Source organism: Malania oleifera, chromosome 7 (genome assembly GCF_029873635.1).
Source record: "Malania oleifera isolate guangnan ecotype guangnan chromosome 7, ASM2987363v1, whole genome shotgun sequence".
NCBI classification, from domain to species: domain Eukaryota; kingdom Viridiplantae; phylum Streptophyta; class Magnoliopsida; order Santalales; family Ximeniaceae; genus Malania; species Malania oleifera.
In genome coordinates, this window is record NC_080423.1 from 3763262 (window position 1) to 3781794 (window position 18533).

The 18533-nt window shown below is 38.5% G+C and overlaps 2 protein-coding genes across 8 annotated transcripts in view; one reads left to right on the top strand and one right to left on the bottom strand.

Annotated features, from left to right (window-relative positions):
• Positions 1–2097: 2097 nt before the first annotated feature.
• LOC131160626 (large ribosomal subunit protein eL39-like) lies at positions 2098–2390 on the bottom strand. The gene has a single exon (XM_058116473.1). It carries the CDS (start codon positions 2388–2390, stop codon positions 2259–2261), a length of 132 nt encoding a protein of 43 aa, XP_057972456.1. The 3' UTR covers positions 2098–2258.
• The window catches only part of LOC131160625 (DNA repair protein XRCC2 homolog), an 81620-nt gene continuing 65285 nt past the window's right edge, over positions 2199–18533 (top strand). For 3 of the 7 annotated variants that reach the window (XR_009138109.1, XR_009138110.1, XM_058116472.1), the window contains exon 1: positions 3105–3281. Coding sequence is in view for 3 of the 7 variants with exons in the window: in XM_058116472.1 (XP_057972455.1) it covers positions 3105–3281 (177 nt within the window). In the remaining 4 variants the exon portion in view is untranslated. Of the gene's footprint in view, positions 3282–18533 lie in introns of all 7 variants that reach the window. The other 4 variants (XR_009138111.1, XM_058116471.1, XR_009138112.1 and 1 more) reach the window with 3 other exon arrangements.

Here is an 18533-nt window from a genome sequence, read left to right on the forward strand (position 1 = left end):
GAAAACCCTAAATTTCGTTGATGAAGGTATCTTCTCGTCGACGAAGATTCTACAGTGCCTCGTCGACGAATCCAAGTGTCTCGCCGACGAAGCCCTGCCTATAAATAGGTTGTTCTTCATTTTCAGTGTGAAATTTACGAACCTTCTTCACTCTCTCTCTAAAAACGATTTTCCCACCTTCTCTCTTCGATCTCGAGCCGATTTTTACCTGGTTTGACTATCCGAAACCATCACGGGGTTCGTAGGATCATTCTCTGCAAGGCTGTAGGAGCTGATTATTGGTTTGAGGGGTTTGGGAAACATCCCAAAATCAGGATAAGTAAGTTATTTTGGGATTTTCTTAAGGAATGTTGTTATTTGGAGATTAGGAAGTAGTAAATAAGTATTTTCCTGAAGATTTAAGTTAGTTGAAATTTATTTTAATTAAAATAGGATTTTTGGATTCAGGGTCCAAGTGAACGCTACGGGTATCGGTTCGGGGATCCTGCCAGTGTAGTTTGAAGTCAGGTAAGGGGGAAATTTATATATTAAATCAGATTTTTCATGAATTAAAAAGGATCATGTGTTATTTATGTATATATGTTTTTACGTTGGTTTAAAATGCCAACCATGAATTTTATATTTTATGAGCCTAAGATTGTTTATATAGTTATGTATATGTGAAAGTAAACGAATGAAAGTGAAAGGAATTTTCTGAGGAATTAAGTAAGAAATAAAATGTATTTTCAACATATAAATGTTAATTATGGGTTGACTTATTTTGTAAGGAATGTATATGAATTTTATTGTCAAACTGTGTGGCATAAGATTTTGTGCTAATATATATATATTAAATGTATGAGATGCAAACTAAGTAAGTGAAGTATTGAAAATAAAATATGATATGGACAATATTGCTTGTGTATGTTAAATGCAACCATGTAAATATAAGACAGCTGAAAGACAACCATGTTAGCAGATTCTAGTGCATTTCTATGTGAACTAACTGTAACAGATTCTAGTGCATTTCTATGTAAACTGACAAATGATGGCTAAAGACCAGCTGTAGTACGAAGGAATGAAATGAAATGTTATGCAATAAAATGACAATGGAATAACAATGAAATGAAATGACAAATGTGAACGATGTAAATGGGAAAGAGTTACTTAAAGTGAAATGAAATGCAATGTTTAAGCTATGTATATGAACAGATGTGTATGAATGAATAATGACAGAAAGGAAGAATGTATTATGTTATCAGAAGTATTTATGTATGTAGAATATGTTACCATTGGGCGAGGCAAACTCTTTGCTTGAAGGCTTGCTAAGAAAGGCGAGTGCACTAGTAGTTTCAGATGTGGCAGTAGCTGCATAATGTACTAAGGCAGAGAGAACCTAATTGTATGGGCGGGTAGATTTCCCTATCCTTAGGGTCTTTGCCGTAAACTATTATTGAATGTGTGAGTATGAGATCAAGTTAACTCTTGAGGGCTTACTGAATAAGGTGAGTGCTCTGGTATGCTTTAGTCGTGACCTTAGGGTTACCTAAGTATCGGAGCAGAGGGGTGTTGCTTGTATGGGCGGGTAACCACCCCTATCCTTGGGTGATCTTGTGGGTAAACATTTGCATATGATTATTTAAGTTCAGAGAATGTTTTCAATGTTACGTTAATGATTTGCAAATGTATCTAAAATGACATTTATATACCTCATGTTAGCCACACACTGTTTTAATATGTATTCTTCTCCTCTTACTGAAATGTGTCTCACCCGAATATGATTGTTTTTTTTTCAGGACATCCTCGAGGTTGGTCTTAGGGAGCTCGAGGGTACTTAGTTTTGAGGAATATTAAGAAATAAGGTATATGTTGATGACAATTTGGATGTAAATATTTATGTTTTATGTTTTATGTTGTTATATTTTAAAGATGTTGAATGATGAATGGTTGTGAAAATATTGAAATGTTGGAGATGTATATGTTTTGTGGAAATGCAAGTGTTGGATGAATTTTATGGATTTTACTTAGAATTAATAAACTTTGGTATATTGTAGAATTGTGGTATTACTGTATTATAGATTAAGGAGATTATGTTTATGTTTTCCGCTACGTATGATATGAATTATGAATTTTCAGAGATTTTATTAGGTATAATGCACCGAACCCGAATTTAAGGGTTCGGGGCGTTACAAATGGAGTCTCACAAGTAAACAAAAAATGCTTGATTAGAACATGAACAAGCAGATGCCTCGACCTTAAAACCCTAGCTTCATACGCCACTAGTGCCTGCGTTTCGCATTGTACCTGATGGTGTTGTTAGTCCTCATACAGATCCAGTGAGGAATAGGCCTATTCTGCCTCATCTTCTTGGCCAGCTTCTTCTTGATCCTGAAGGTCTTGTGTGATGACATCTTCAATTCTTCACGATCGGAGAGGAAGCCGAACGGTCAAGGGAAACGCTAGCGACACGGGATCGTGAGGGAGCTTGATCCTACCGTGGAGTAGCTGGAGCTAGAGGTGTGTAGTCGAGTGGTCTGTGGAGCTAGGAGGGCTAACACTTGTGGAGGAGATGACGACTCGACCTCTAGGATGATGAGTGGTCTGGCTATCCGAGTGGATCATTCGCAGCAGCACATAGCAGGGAGCACCGCAGCAGGCACCGAGGCAGCAGCACACCATACCAGAGGAGAGCCGCGGGAGACGGATTAGGATTTAGGGTTTTTTTGTGTGACGTGTGGACCATGTGGTGTGGTTGGACTGACCGTGTGGCTGTGTGGATTTATAAATTATTCAAATAAACGGGTCACCCGACGGTCTGATTTTCATATCCGTGTTGGAAAGTTCAATAAATAAATAAATAAACAAATAAAAACTGGTTGATGAAGTTAGCGCTAGACCAACCCCGTCACTGTCTTGGCGCCAAGACACAGGGCTGCAAATTTCTTTTCGAACGGATAACTTCGCCGCAAGCTTCAGCAATTAGCAATCGGCGATAAGCATTCACGGGGCAGAGTTGGAGAAGCATCCTGAATTTTTGCGAGAGGGAGGGTGTGATTTTCTGAAACAGCAAGAAGCTGCACTGTTTCTCTACGCTGCGGCGAAATGAATCATCGCTAGCATCACCGATGGCTGTAAAAGGGTGGATTAGCGGAGACGAGAGCGCCAAAGAGATGCTAGCGAGGGTTATGACTGAGCGTCCCTTCCTCCTTCTTCCTCCCCTTCACAGGCTCCCTCTCCGCGTCGGCAATGTCGTCGAGATCGTTGGCCCGTCTCCTTCCGCAAAGACTGATATCTTGATTCAGGTATTATTAGATTCCTAACGCTATGTTTGGTACACTAGAATGGAATGGATTGATAGTGGGATGGAATGAAAAATTGATATGACAGATTTGTACAGTTGTATATACTAATTCCATTTTTGTCTGCCAATTCTTAATTTTCTTCCCCCATCGTCCTCTATTCGTCCTAGTGTTCCCATTTTCTGTACTGGAAGTGCTTTGTGCACGTGCTGGATTTCCTTTTTCAAATCGATTGTCCGGCCTCATCCTATAATTTTGGAGGATCTTTACTACATTTAGTATTACTGTTATGCCCATATGGACATTCCAACGTTTAAAGCTTGATACCTCCTCAATTTCGAATCTTGGAACTTGGAACGGGTGGGAAGGAGATGGAATAGCTGGACTATTTCTAGTTGTGCAACCAGGCGCATGAAAAATTATTATTATTATTATTATTATTACTGTTTTACTTTCGGTCTCCATTTTTTAGATTTCTGAAAAATATCTTGGTAACTGCTCATATTTTTAGACAACGTTATAATACTAAAATAGCAATACACATATATTTTGAAGTTGAAAAATAAGAAATTTGAGAGCCTGGAGCATGCATGTAATTCGTGCCTACACACAGTGGCAATTATTATTATTTGATGCATTGGTAATGGTTATTTAGTCATTTAGCATTATTATTATGTGTTGGAGTTTTGTTAGTAATAAGTGTGAGTTAGTAAGGACATTATGGTCATTCTAATTGTACTTGACATATATTATAAATAGAGGGAGAGACTTATCATTGAGGTTAGGTCTTCCATTTTACCCAATTATTCAACATGGTATCAGAGCATGATTTTGAAACCTAAACCCTAATTGTTACCACCACCATCAAAACCGTAGCCTAAAACCCAAAATCCATTGCTTGTCTACCATCATAGAAGAATTTCCAGCAACACTATAGCCCTACAAAACAGCCAACAGCAGCCGAAAGTCAGACTAGTTGCTGGAAATTTTCTGGGTGACACTGCCAGTTCAAAAGCACAAAATCTACTATAGATTTTGCAAAAAACAACACCATAGTCACCCACAGACACTACCAATTTGCCCCCCACTAAAATCCCATCTCTAGGAAGTGTTCCACGCGTTCTCATGCATCGGTCGAAGGCTGCCAGGGTCGACCCCACGTGTCATGGTCTCATATTAGATGTATACTAGGGATTGGACGGGAGAGCCTGTCATAGTCCCACATCGGATGTGTATTAGGGAGATCTTGGGGTTATAAGGAGGGTTTAGGTTCCAACTAAATGAGGCGCTTTCTATAGGGCAAACCTGTGAGGATAGTGGGTCAAAGCAGACAATGCTCCATCGAAGTTGGGCCCAAGACCGTTACACCATGCACTGATGCATGAAGCTACTTTTAGGTATGTTTTTGACTTGAAATCATCCAGCAGTGATCCAATCCCTCTATTAACATGTTATTGGAGTTTTTTGTGATGTTTTTTGGACTTGTCCAAAGATCTCACATTTTTTAATTGCTCATGTGCAGCACCCAAGGAATGGTTGTTTGATGCTTTGTGAAGCTGTTTATCAATGATTATTGAGTTATTGGGTCTAAAACAGTGGGGTTTCTTGTGTTTAATGATTCAATGTTTTAATTCCTTCCATATACCAAAATATCAAGTTGTTGGGCATGTGTTTTGCTTAAAGTTCCAATTTTTTTTTGAGACTATGCACTCGTGGTAATTTGTTAGTTGTTGTTCGGTGTTAGTAACAATCATTGGTGACTCTTTTGGAGCAGTGGTAGTGCTTATAAGCTGCTGCTTTTTTTATTTTTTTGTGAGGCTGTGGTAGTGTTATATATAAGTTTGTTGGTGATTTATCCATGGCAGTTTCGGTGGTTCACCTCTCCAATTGTTCCAGTGCTGTGTGTTGCTTTCTTGGGGTTGCGTATGAGTTTCTTGGTGCTGTGGCAGCCTTGTACTGATTTATTTGTCCATGGTGGGTCACCTCATTCATGGTTGTTCCAATTCTTCTGGCAATTATTCTTGTGATCATCGGTCTGAGTTTGTGAATGTTGGGATGGAGCTGCAAATCCCAAAAGTATGCTTCCTTTGTTAGTCACTTGTTTGAGTGAACTGCATACTGTGACTATATTAGAAGAGGAGTATTCAAGGTTTCTACAGTATCAATTGTCTCAACAAGCATCTTATCACATTGCGTCTTTTGCCCAGAAAGATAATCCTACAGTCTATATGTAATTTGGTATCTTTCCCACTAGTCCTTGGGTTATCGATTTTGCTGCCACTAATCATATAATAGGTGCAACCAACTTCTTTTTTGAACTCCAGTATCCTAAAAATCTACCTCCAGGTACCCTTGCTGATGGGTCCACTATTAAGGGGATAGGAACAGTAAATCCTACTCCTTCCATCTCTCTTCCTTCTGCTTTATACATTCCTAAATCTTCTTTTAATCTCATGTCAATCAGTAAGCTTACACAGTCATTAAATTGTTCTATCACATTCTTTTGTGATTTTGTGGTTATTTAGGATTTGAAGACATGAAAAACAATTGGAACAGGACGTGAGACTCGTGGACTTTACTATTTTGAGTTGCCTTCTCCACCCATTGCTTGCACAGTTGCAGCTACACCACTTCAAATCCTTTGTCGCCTTAGTCATCCGTCCTTGGACAAGTTGAAACAGCTAGTTCCTACATTAAGTTCTCTATCTAATATTGAGTGTGAGTCTTGTCAATTGGGCAGACATCATCGTGTTCCTTTTGCTTCCCGGGTTGACAAATGGGAAGTTAGTCCTTTCATGTTAGTCTATTTTGATATTTGGGGTCCTAGTCGTGTCATGTCAAAGTCGGGGTTTTGGTACTTTGTTACATTTGTTGATGACTACTCTAGGATGACTTGGTTATATTTAATGAAAGATTGTTCTGAGTTGTTTGATATCTTCTGGGGCTTCTGTTCCCAAATAAAGACTCAATTTGATATGCTAGTCAGGACACTTCGTAGTTATAATGCTAAGGAGTATTTTAGTACCCAAATCATTATCTATATGACTAAACTTTGTATGATCGATCAGTCCTCTTGTGGCCACACTCCACAAAAAAATGGAGTTGCTAAGTGAAAAAGCAAACATATTCTTGAAGTCTCTTGTACCCTATTTTATCAAATGAATGTCCCTAAAGTTTTTTGGAGTGATGCTGTTTTACAGCTTGCTCCATCATCAATAAAATGCCATCCTTTATCCTTGGTGGTAAAATCCCATATTCAATTGTCTTCCCTAAGGCTCCTTTGTTCTCCTTCTCCCTTCCTCTTCGTATATTCGACTGTGTGCCCTTTGTGCATCAGTTAACTCTAGGAATGGATAAGTTAGATCCTCATGCTATCAAATGTGTTCTTATGGGCTATTCCTTTACTCAAACGGGATATCGGTGTTATAGTTCTACTTTACATCAATTCTTTGTCTTCGCCTATGTCACCTTTTTTTTTGAGTGTACACCATACTACTCTAATTTCTTGAGTTTTGTTGACCTTGATGAGTCCCTCCCTTTGCCTTGCCTTTCAGATCCAAACCTATTATCTATGCCTAATCCTCCTACATCTTTATCCAGTTTGAGTCCTTCTCGTCGCTTGGATCATCCCAATTTGTAGGTATACACATGACGACTCGAGGGGGAAGTGCTTCCTCCAACTTATACTACTATGCCTCTAGTTCCCCCGTTGGATGATCTTATTTCCCATGGTGTTGATCTTCCTATAGTTGTTTGAAAAGGTAAGTGCACATTGAAGTTGATTGCCACTTTATTTGGAAGAAACTAGTACAAAAGCTCATTACAACAGCTTATGTGAAGTCTGAGTTTCATCTTGCTGATTTCTTTACTAAAGCCTTGAGAGGTGCTCGTGTGAAATGCATTTGTAACAATATATATGCTCCTAGCTTGAGGGGGAGTGTTAATGGTTATTTAGTCATTTAGCATTATTATTATGTGTTAGAGTTTTGTTAGTAATAAATGTGAGTTAGTAAGGATATTATAGTCATTTGTATTGAACTTGACATATATTATAAATAGAGGGGGAGACCTGTCATTGAGGCTAGGTCTTCCATTTTACCCAATTATTCAATAGGTACTTTAGTACTTGTCATCCACAATTCACGAACAGATGATCAAATAGAGGCTACTAATAAGAGTCTTGGTAGAGGAATGTGAGTTTTCATATGCTGATTTTTCAGACACCTTATTGAAGTTATTTACCAGCATAGGAATTTTATAATTCTTTTCCCTGCTTGATAAATTTCATTTTTAAATAAGAAAAAAGAAAGTCACATGTGTTGGATCTTGTTTTTTGGGCCAATGAGGTAGGAATTTGTGAAGATAGAGAACCTCTTATTGAGTGCATTCATGATGAGCAGCATGCTTCAATTAGAGCAAGCATATGAACAGTATAAAGAGGAGCAAGGCTCACTTTGACGATTTAAGAATTCAAGGAAGGTGATCAAGTCTTGGTGCATTTTTTAGGAAGTGAGATTTCTTAAGCTGTTTTAATAGGGCATTTAATAATACATCAACTATTTTGAAATGATAGGAGTTTAAATCCAATCATCAAAAATCCAAAAATTTTTAATACACTGGTTGGCTAGCTTAATAAGGATACAAATCCCTGGTGGTCATGATCATTCTTTCTAAAACGGATGCAAATCCCAAGTGCTGTACAAATCCTCTGTGCAGAGTTTACTTGTTGGATTTTCTCATGTTAGAAATCATCAAGTGATGCCTAAACGTGGACCAAAAAAATTTAGGGTCTTTTTAACCTGAGCTAGCTCATATGCTACTCAAGCTCGGTTCAACTTCAAGCTCAATTGGACTCATGATACTCAACTTGTAGGTTGCGAACTTAATCGAACTTCATTATTTTTAATGCTTAAAAAAAATATTATTACTATATTTGTATAGAAGTATTAGAATTATAATCTGTACAGTGTACAATCAATTAATTGATTGTATAGTATTGATATATAGGCATTTTAATATATGTTGGTTAAGAGCCGAGCTCAAGTTTTATGATGTCATGTTATTTCGAATCAAGTTTGACTAGAATATAGGCTCATCTTTACCACAATTTCTTAGAAGGAGTTGCTGGAGTTTTTGGTGAAATTCTTGGAGAAATCAGGCCTGGCCTGTTGATTTGAAATTTGCTCTAGAGGCACTGCTTTTGGATCTGATTGCTCAAGCCTCTGCATATCCAGGGCAAGTTAGGATTGAGTTCAAGGTGGTAATGTTCTTAGTAAAGTCTGGAGTGAAGGGTGAAGATATAGGATTAATGATGGTGGACTGTACTGTTTTTGAACTTGGCAGCTTCTCTTCTGCACTAACAAGTATTGCAGGAGAAAATAGGAAATTTTGACCAGCAATGGCTATCTCTGTGAGGATCAGCCCAAGTTGCATGTGAAGGACTTGACAGAGGTGAGGGTAGCGGTATGCTTTCCAAATAACATCTATGAAGGGGTTGTCCGAGGAAGGGTTTGATGGTCCAAATGCCCTCTCTAAATTCCCAATTATTGTGACATTCCATCTTGTAATTTGCCCAAATTTTGAATTAATCAAAATGGGATTTCAAACACTTCATCCAAATCTCATTCCTTTAAACTTAGCCATTCAAATGCACCTTAAAAGTACTTTTCTTAAATTGATGTCAAGAATGATTGGTCCTTGTAAGATGTAAAGAAGATTATTCAAATGCGAATGTCGTGGAATTTCCAGATGATCTTCAAATCAGCCCTATCTTCAATTCTGCAAAATTAGTTAATTTTCATGGTTTTGATGTTGATAATGAGCCTTCAAGCATCAGTGGGTAGGGAGACAAATTATGAAAAAAAGTTTAGATGGGTGATTGAATATATTCCTGACATAAAGGAGGTTCAATCATGAAATAGTTGATCCTTAACTCAGACTTATCGTTCTTTCGTTCCTAATGCTTGGTATAATGTTTGTAATGGGGAGAAAGTCTGTTTTTTGGATGATCATTGCATTGGGGAAGATGGCTTTGGCTTTTTCGTACCGTCATCTTTTTTCAGTTTCATGAAACTCCTATTTTTGTTTTCCTCCTTCTGCAAGAGGGTGGGCATTCTTCAGTTTCCATTTTGTGAGGAACCATAATTAGAGAGAGAGTAATGAGCTAGCCCTTTCGATTAATGTGCTTGACTCTTTCACGCCTAGTTTTTTTTTTGGATAAATAAAGGAATATTTACTGAAAAGGCATCAAGGGGATGCCAGCCAATAGAAAGTCAACCACCCTAAAGGGTCCCACTATGCCAGCTGTTGACTGCAGTAAACAACTGCTCTTTGCTGATCTAGAGTGCTGAGGTTGAATTATTAAACATTCTCCTATTCCTCTCTTTCCGAATGCACCAAAAAATTGCAAGGGGACTGAGAGACATAGCCTTTTTCTTCTCTTTTGTTGCCTGAATCCCCTACTAGGCCTAGAGTTCCCCTCCCACAGAGTTGGCAATAACCGACCTTTGTTCAATCAAAGTCAATGCTATATTCCAAAGATTCCTGGTCCAAGTGCAACGAAGGAGGATGTACTCTACTGATTCTGCATCAGCCATGCAAATGGGACATCTGTTGGCGATGAACAGCCCCCTTTGCAAGTTATCCAAAGTCAAGATCTTACCATGTGTTACCTCCCAGGCAAGAAAGGCAGATTTTTTGGGGGCAGCTGTCTTTCAAATCTGACCTTAGATTCTTTTGGGGACTGTTCTTGCATGTCTTTCTTTTGCAAGCAACTTGGATTTTCTTATTCTTTTGGGGAGTGATAAAAGGGTTTGGAGCTTAGATTCTTTTGGGGAATGTTCTTGCATGTCTTTCTTTCCTCATTTGATTCATGATCCTAATGTTCGTCCTTGTGCCCTTTATTCTTTAATTTTTAAAGCTAAAGTTTGTTGAAGTTAAATGCTTTTATTTTGACTGCAATCATTGAGAAAATCAATACTAATGACTTGCTTCAGAAGTGAATACCTAATAAGGCCCCATTGCCCAATCTTTGTGTCCTTTGCTTTATGAGTGTATAGACCTGCTCATATTTGTTTCATATTGTCCCTTCACTTGGGTTCTTTGGAATAATTTGTTCCATCTTTTTGGCGAAAACTGGGTTTGCCCCCCTTTTTTTTTCGATAGCACAATAATATTTTAGTACTAGGAAGAAAATTTACACGATGGAGGATGAGACATCTCCCAAAAAAGGCCTAGAACAATCCTGTAAAAAACTAATAAATACCGAAAGATAAAAGATCAACATGCCAAAATTTTCCTCCAATCTCTGTGTAACTAGTGGTAACAAATTCCTTTGAAAAAACCCAAACCAGTGTACCACCGTCAGGCCAAATACTGAATTTTATCCCAAACCACACCCAGTTTAATTTATTCCCATTGAAGATCCTTGCATTATGTTCCAATCATAGCCCCCATAAAACTGCAAGTATTCGACACTTCCATAAGACTGCCTTATCCTTTCTCCAACCAAAACTTGTGAAAGAAATAGCTAACAATTCACCAACTGAAGAAAAATAAACAGTAAGACTGTGGCTGCTGGGTTAAACAATAAGACTCGCTCTGCGCCTTTTTTTTTAGAGGTTTTCTGCACTGTTATGTTTGGGAGTTTTGGTAAGGGGAAGGATAGGAAAGCTTTGTGGCAGTGTGCTAATAGATACTTGGACTTCCCTTCTGTGTTAATATACACACAAACACTTTGTGAGACCAAAACCAGTAGTCAGAGGATCCAACCAGGTTTGATGGCTGTGATTTGCACGTTAACTGTATTAGTGGAAGCTTTCTATGCAGAGATACCTCCAACACACCACAATCAGCACGCATCAGTACCAGGAATGGACGACACAGCAATAATGCAGAATTGGGCAGCACACACTAGCACAGATAGGGCTCCAGAACTTTAAAGGTCTAGAAGTTCAAGAGGCAGCTACAATCAAAGAACTTAAGTTACAGTATTCTATGAGGATGACAGACAAAAATAGTATCTAAATTATCCTGCCAAAGTTGGCTTTGACCACAGAACAGGGTTGAACCGCAGGCCCTGGAACAGCATGGCAGACAATAAACAAGCTGACGGTAGCTAGAAGCTTATGCAGGTATGACCAGGAGCTCAACATCATAACAGTATCACACTAGAAATCCAACGAGAGAAAGCATCAGAACAGCAAAAGCAGGCTGCGGGAAACAATATGTGGCTGTCTTTACATCTGGCTGACTACCATGAGCCACACAATACCTGCAAGAGTTTCTCATGGCTTAGAATTGGAGACAAAACCCTAAATGACCCTCAAGCCTGAGAAGAGATCTCTATTTTAAGAATCGATGAGGGAGAGAAAGGAAGAAAGGAAGAGAAGTGGCTGCAACTAAATCAGATTAATCAGGTTTAAATAAGTTTAGCACTCTAATACCATGTTGCAAATATGAAATAACTTGATGCTTCAATGAAGAAAATGCAGCACTTAGGCTAGTGAGGGAGAAGAGAGGAGAGATTTGAGGGAGCAGATCCAGTCAGCAGTCCCATGGACCTTATGTAGCAACACATAGAGCCTCTCATGATTCTTCAACTTGTCATGCATGCAGCAGCTGTGCCACTTTGAAACTGTAACCAAGACTTTGTTTGGAGAAACCTTCCCAACACATAAAGCCTCTCTAGAATCCATGCACACCTGAATTTGAATGTTTTTCTTGTTTGAAACAATGTTTACTAGCCATCCTAAGTGCTGGATTGGCTTGACGAATCCAGCCTTAAGAAGTTTCTCAATCTCTATTTTAATATGAGTTCCCACTAAGTTGAAAGACTCGTTGGGATTGCTTGATTGGGCAATATCTTCCTAACAAACATATCCCTACACTCCATAAAGGAGCTGAATAAATTTGGTGAATTACATCTTACTAAATTTGTTATTTATGAGAAGAGGCCTAGAATCAAACATCCTTTGCTACATCTATTTTCTCCAACACCTCTCTTTAAAGTTTTAGTTGGTTTTGGAGGGTCTTGGGTGTAGGAGTTAAGTCTTGGGCTGGGGAGGGCTGGCAAAACGGGTCATGACCCGTTGGGTCACCCGTGACCCGCCTGTTTAAAACAGGATTGGGTTTAGGGAAGTCAACCCGTTTAATAAATGGGCGGGTCATATGTTGACCCATTTATAAACCGGTTCAACCGGGTTTGGGTCAGGTCACCTAGTTGGATCCTTTATATACTTCATAACCTACCCACCCACTCACAAAAAACCCTAATCCTCCTAATTCCTTTTAGGCTTTCATGCGGGCCGCGGCTCTCGGCTTTCCTCTCCTCTCCTACCACTATTCCTTCTGTGAACATGAGTGGCGGTTCTAGGGTTTCGATCCCCGGCACCGTTCGAAGGACGATTCAAGACATCAAGGAGATTTTTGGCGACCACAGCAATCAAGACATCTACGCAATGCTCAAGGAGTGCAACATGGATCCCAACGAAACCGCTCAGAAGCTCTTGTATCTTGGTCCTCTTTCTATCTCTTTCTATGTCTCTCTCGCTTTCCACTGCGTTCGGAGTGGTAGTGTTTTTGTTTGAGCTTATTGTATTGCTTGAGGATCTGTAGTAATTGACGTTTTTTTTTTTTGAATTTTGTTTTTGGGCTATTTGTTTGGATGAGGCTTTGGTTGGTTCCGGTGACAATGAGAAATTTCATTTTCGAATTTTGTGTCTAATAAATAAAATGTAGTATTTTTTTTTTAAAAAAAAAGTCATTTTACATGAAAATTTTTAAAACTATAAAATAAATAAATTATATTTTTTAAAACGGGTGACCCGTGACCGGTTAGGGTTGGCATGTATGTGACCCATTTAATATTGACCCGTTTATGACCCGGCCGGTTGGCGACCTGCCCGGACCCAGCCCGCCCACCCGTTTTGCCACCCCAAGCTGGGGGTACCTTGGAAGAATATATTTTTTCTCTTGGGCATTTAGTTCATTTGAGGGATGGGGACCTGTTCTTCAAAATTGGCTTGTCATCAAAATGGGTGTCCTACTTTGTCTTTCATTAGGGTTTTGAATTTGTCCTCTTCTTCATTCCATCTCTCTTCATATTCTTTTTCCTCTAGCTTTATCCCTAATTCTCATCAATCTTTTGTGAAGAAGGAATGGGTACATGATAGCATGAACTCAGTCTCCCCGAACATCATTTCCTACCAATATATAGATGGTGGACGGCATGAGAATGAATCACATAAAACCTAGTAGAACTTCAAATTGTGAATTCCCCGCGTGAATCGAAGGATAAATAGCAATAAGTGATCTAGGGGCAGCTTTGTTGTGGTCGTATTTGTGAACTCATTCCATTTTTGGAGGATTTTGTCCCTGTACCTATGTTTGAGAACCTTAAGGTTAGTCCCCTTACTCACCTTTTAATCTATAACAATGCCTTTTGCCCTTGGGTGGGCTATAGTTGACATTGAATCTAAAGGATCCACTATTGGATAGATACCTTTAGCAACTAACCCTGTTGATAGTTCAATTGTAGCATCAATTCACATATCTTAGGGTCTTGATGGCGAAATTGTTGAACTCATGGTCCATATGGGCCACTTTAACAAATGATGATTCTAAATTTTTGTACCCTTTAATATGGAGAGATGCTTGAGATTCACTCATGACCCATGTAGAGATGCTTGATATAGCGGGTAGTTGTAGTTAGCGGACTTGGTATACATGGTTGCCTTTGTGAACGTCACGGCATTATCATAGCTCCTTGCCATCTTTCCTATTGGATGAATTACCAAATTACATTCTTCATATTGGAAGATGCATATTAGGATGAGAGACATATTTGCAACTCTTTTGTACTCTTAAGAATTCTAAGTGAATGTTGGAAACCATACATCTTCATTAAAGTACATGTGGAAAAATCATCATCTGTTCCTTCTATTTGAACGCCCAAGCCATAAGACGTTCTAGCTATTGAAGTAAGCTCACTCTTGAGAGTTATAGGAATCCAACCAAGGCATTATTATTCTAAATATTATCCCCTTAACTAGGAGCTCACCATTAGATTTCTTTCTTTCTTTTTTCTTTGAACAACCTTCCTCAAGCAATCCTTTGTAGGATGGTCAACAACTCTATGGGATCCATGGTACTTTGGATTGACTTATCTTTAGTTTGGGCTTGCGCTAGACATTAGGGAGTTGTATCACTCCATTCTTGACCCACTTATAAAGTAGAGTGTGCACCTTGTCAATGTTACAAGGAAATGTTGGTTGAGTAGGTTCACAATTTGAGGCTTCTTATTGAATTTGTCCTCCTTGCCTTATGGCATATAGTGGGAGGTCCCAAAGTGGCATTGATAGTCCTTTGCCTTTAGATGAACACAAACCTTCACATGCTTCTAATGTTTTCCTTGATGTTTAAGCCATGCGCAAGTGCTATTCGCAATCCATCGAATTTTCTCTAGACTTTGACATGAGGTCCACTCAAGTTACCTTCTATAGTATAGAAAAGATATATATATATATATATATATATATATTTTTTCCAGGAAAGGTGACACATCTAACTTCAAGTTTCACGCAAAGGCCTTGGGCTAACATACTTGTTATATGCATTCGAACATTTCCACAAACTTTATTAGATCCTCCTTGGCATTTTCGTTCTTGCAATTGGAGACATTGAATGTAGTTTCTGTAGTAAGGCTCGGAAGTAATGAGCAAAATGGAATTAAATTAAGAGATGATTACTTCTTTTGCTTTCGTTCCAAAATCTTGTTCAATTCCTCGGCTGTCTAAAGAGTGAATTGTATATAATAGGAGTTTGGGGGGGGGGGGGGTATAGATTCAGACCAACATGTGAAATGGACTCCTTATTGGTCTAGGGCAGTACGTGTAGGATGCATGGAAGGAATCATCTTCCTAGAAGATGTTGTTTGAGAGATCATTATGGGGTTTGAGGTAAAAGGATCTCCTTGGGCTAGTACTTTGCTATTATCATGTCTACCAAACCCATGTCAAGGTGGGTTTTTCTAGAGATGTTGAGTTAGTCACTAGAGGTTGTCAAATAAACAAGGATAAGGGAATCATCTAGTTAATGGTGGCCATGTATTGGTTAAGTATTCCAGTTGTGTCTTGGTTAAATATTTTAGCTTTCTTATATAGAATACACCTTCTTTTGAGCAGAGTGGAGCATCTATATCATATAGGTCATGTAGGTGGTGAAGTCTTTACATTTTTTTGCATTTGGTAGGATGACTACATGAGTTTTCTTGTTTTTGGTTTCCTGGGTAGGTTGACTGGTTGAAGCTTTTGGTTGATTTTATCTTAGCCATTACCTTGCACAATCACAGTCTCTTTAGTCATTTTACAAGAATTTAGCAGGGTTCTTGAAAAGGGGGACAAATGTATGTTCTACAAAAATAATAAATGTCTTATAGATGGCCAAGAAAACTAGGCAATTCCTAGGAAGCTTAGGCGCAAGAGGTAGGTAGCGAAAGTCTAACAATTGGAGCTTGGAGGGAATCCTCAAACTTTGATCCCAAATTTATTTATTTATTTTAGGGTGGGGGGGGGGGGTTGGGATTAGATAGGCATGTAGTGGTTGGGCAAATGTGTTTAAGGTGTCATCCTCCAATTAGAGAATGCTGCATGAGTTCAAGTGACATGTCACAACTGACACGTGGTGAACACTTTAGCAGTCTAAAAAAAATAATGGGGGTTGAAACTTCCCTTAATTACCTAGCTTGAGCCCACCAAGCCAAGACTTTTTAATATATCATGGGATGGAGATTGGTAAGGAGAACTTGCCACGTGCTTTCCCATCCATTTTCAAGTGTGCTCACTTTGAGTTTGACCTGTTTTGTGATGTAAGATAGTTAGCAATTAGTTTATAATTACGTGCATGCAAATTCAATGGGGGACAATTTCATAATTGGAGGCATAGTAATAGTTTTTGTTAAGATTTGATTAATCTGAATGACCTAACTTGAAGATAGGTCTCTTCCTCTATTTACAATGCAAATTAAATACATTCTAATGACAATAATATCCTTACTAACTCTCACTAATTAAGAGACTGACACATTCAATAATGATAATACTAAAAGACATATATAACCTTTAACAATCCCCCTCAAGATGGAGCATAAATGTCATATGCTCCTAGCTTGTTACATATGAATTTAACACGACCCCCCAATGCTTTGGTAAACAAATCACAAGTTGCATGTTCGACTTCACATAAGTAGTTGTAATGAGCTTCTGCACAAGTTTCTCCCAAACAAAGTGGCAATCAACTTCATTGTGCTTCATCCACTTGTGAAAGATTGGGTTGGAGGCAATATGAAGAGCAACTTGATTATCACACACGACTTCATAGGTTGAGAGTGAGAAAAACCCAATTCTTCCAACATGTTCTTCAACTAGACAAGTTCACAGGTAGTGTGAGCCATAGCTCTATATTCTGATTCAGCACTTGACCTTGCCACCATAGTCTGTTTCTTACTCTTCCAGGAAGCCAAATTACTACTAACCAAAAGCGATCCAACCCAATCTACGTTTGTATATCCATGGATATAAGTGTGACCTTGATCATGATATAAAAGACCTCTCCTAGGTGTACCTTTGAGTTATCTCAAGATGTGAATTACCGTGTCCCAATGACTTGTCCTTGGAGAATCTAGGATTTGAGTCGCAACACTTGTTGCAAAAGATATATCCGGCCGAGTAATTGTGAGATAAGTCAACTTTCCAACAAATCTCAGGTATTGTCTAGGATTTGGTAGAAAATCACCTATATCCAACATTAACTTGTTGTTAGGATCCATGGGTGTATCAACTGGTTTAGTTCCCAACAAGCCAGTTTCATCCAACAAATCAAAAACATTCTTTCTTTTGTGACACAAAAATTTCGATATGATATCTAGATACTTCTATACCAAAGAATTATTTCAATGATCCCAAATTTTTGGTCTGAAACTTAGTCTGTAGAAAAAGTTTGAGACTTTGAATATGTTTATCATCATTACTTCTACTAACAATATCATCCACATAAACAATAAGAAGTATCCTACTTGATGAAGTATAACGATAAAATATAGAATGATCCACAGCACACCGTCAAAGGCCAAACTCAAGTACTACAGTATTGAAATGACCAAACCATGCTTTGGGAGATTGTTTTAAACCATATAAAGCCTTCTTGAGCTGACACATAAGTCTGACTCCCCCTAAGCAACAAACCCATGTGGTTGCTCCATATAAACCTCCTCCTTAAGCTCACCATGCAATAAGGCATTTTTCACATCTAGCTGATGCAGAGGCCAGTGACAACTAGTAACCAAGGAGATGAACAGACGTACTGATGTAAGTTTGGCAACTGGAGAAAAAAGTATCAGAATAATTTAGACCATACACCTGAGTGTATCCCTTAGCAACAAGATGGGCCTTTAGACAAGACATAGAACCATCAGGGTTGACTTTCACTATGTAAACCCAGCGACAACCAACCATAGACTTGTCAGGAGGAAGAGGTACAAAGTCCCAAGTACCATTGTCATGTAAAGCGTTCATCTCTTCAACCATAGCATCCCTCCACCCAGAATGGGCTAAGGCTTCCAAAATATATTTAGGAAGGGTAGTAGATGATAGAGCAGTAACAAAGCAATAATAGGAGGTGTAGACACCACAATTTTAACCAGGCCCCTTCCCCAAGGAAAACCAGTGTAATAAGACCTAGCTTTGGGTCCTGGGTAGAACCCCTTTTTCAAAATTAAGATCTTGAGTTCCCTTCTCTGAAAAAATTTGAGTCCCTTTTAAGTAGTTCAAGTCTCATTAAGTTCAGTTTAAAGCCCAACTTGTGTAATTCCAGCATAATTTTCTTTAGTTGCAAAATTAATCTCCTTTCATAGAATAAGTCCCCATAATTTCATAATTGAACCGTTGATTTCAAGTAGTTGAGTTCCTTAAAAAGGAATTGGTCTGAAACAGAGTTTTGTAGAGTCCTTTGAATCTTAAGCCATTGCTGTTGGATTTTTATATTGAGTTACTTTGATTTTTGGGTTTAGATTCTTTTAGTTGCAAAATTAATCCTTTTCGTTAGTTAAGGTCCTATAATTTTCAAAACTAACTTAGGCTAGGAATTGAGTTTTAAAATCCCAAAATTGAGTCCTTTTAAGTTTAGGTTGATTTCAAAATTAGTTTTCTTCTATCAAACCCCCGTAATTAAGGTCTTCAAAATTTTTAATCCCGTCCATCA

What these genes read in the sequence shown, in the direction of transcription:
- LOC131160626 (XM_058116473.1), bottom strand. Translation starts at nt 2,390, where the DNA reads ATGTCATCACACAAGACCTTCAGGATCAAGAAGAAGCTGGCCAAGAAG.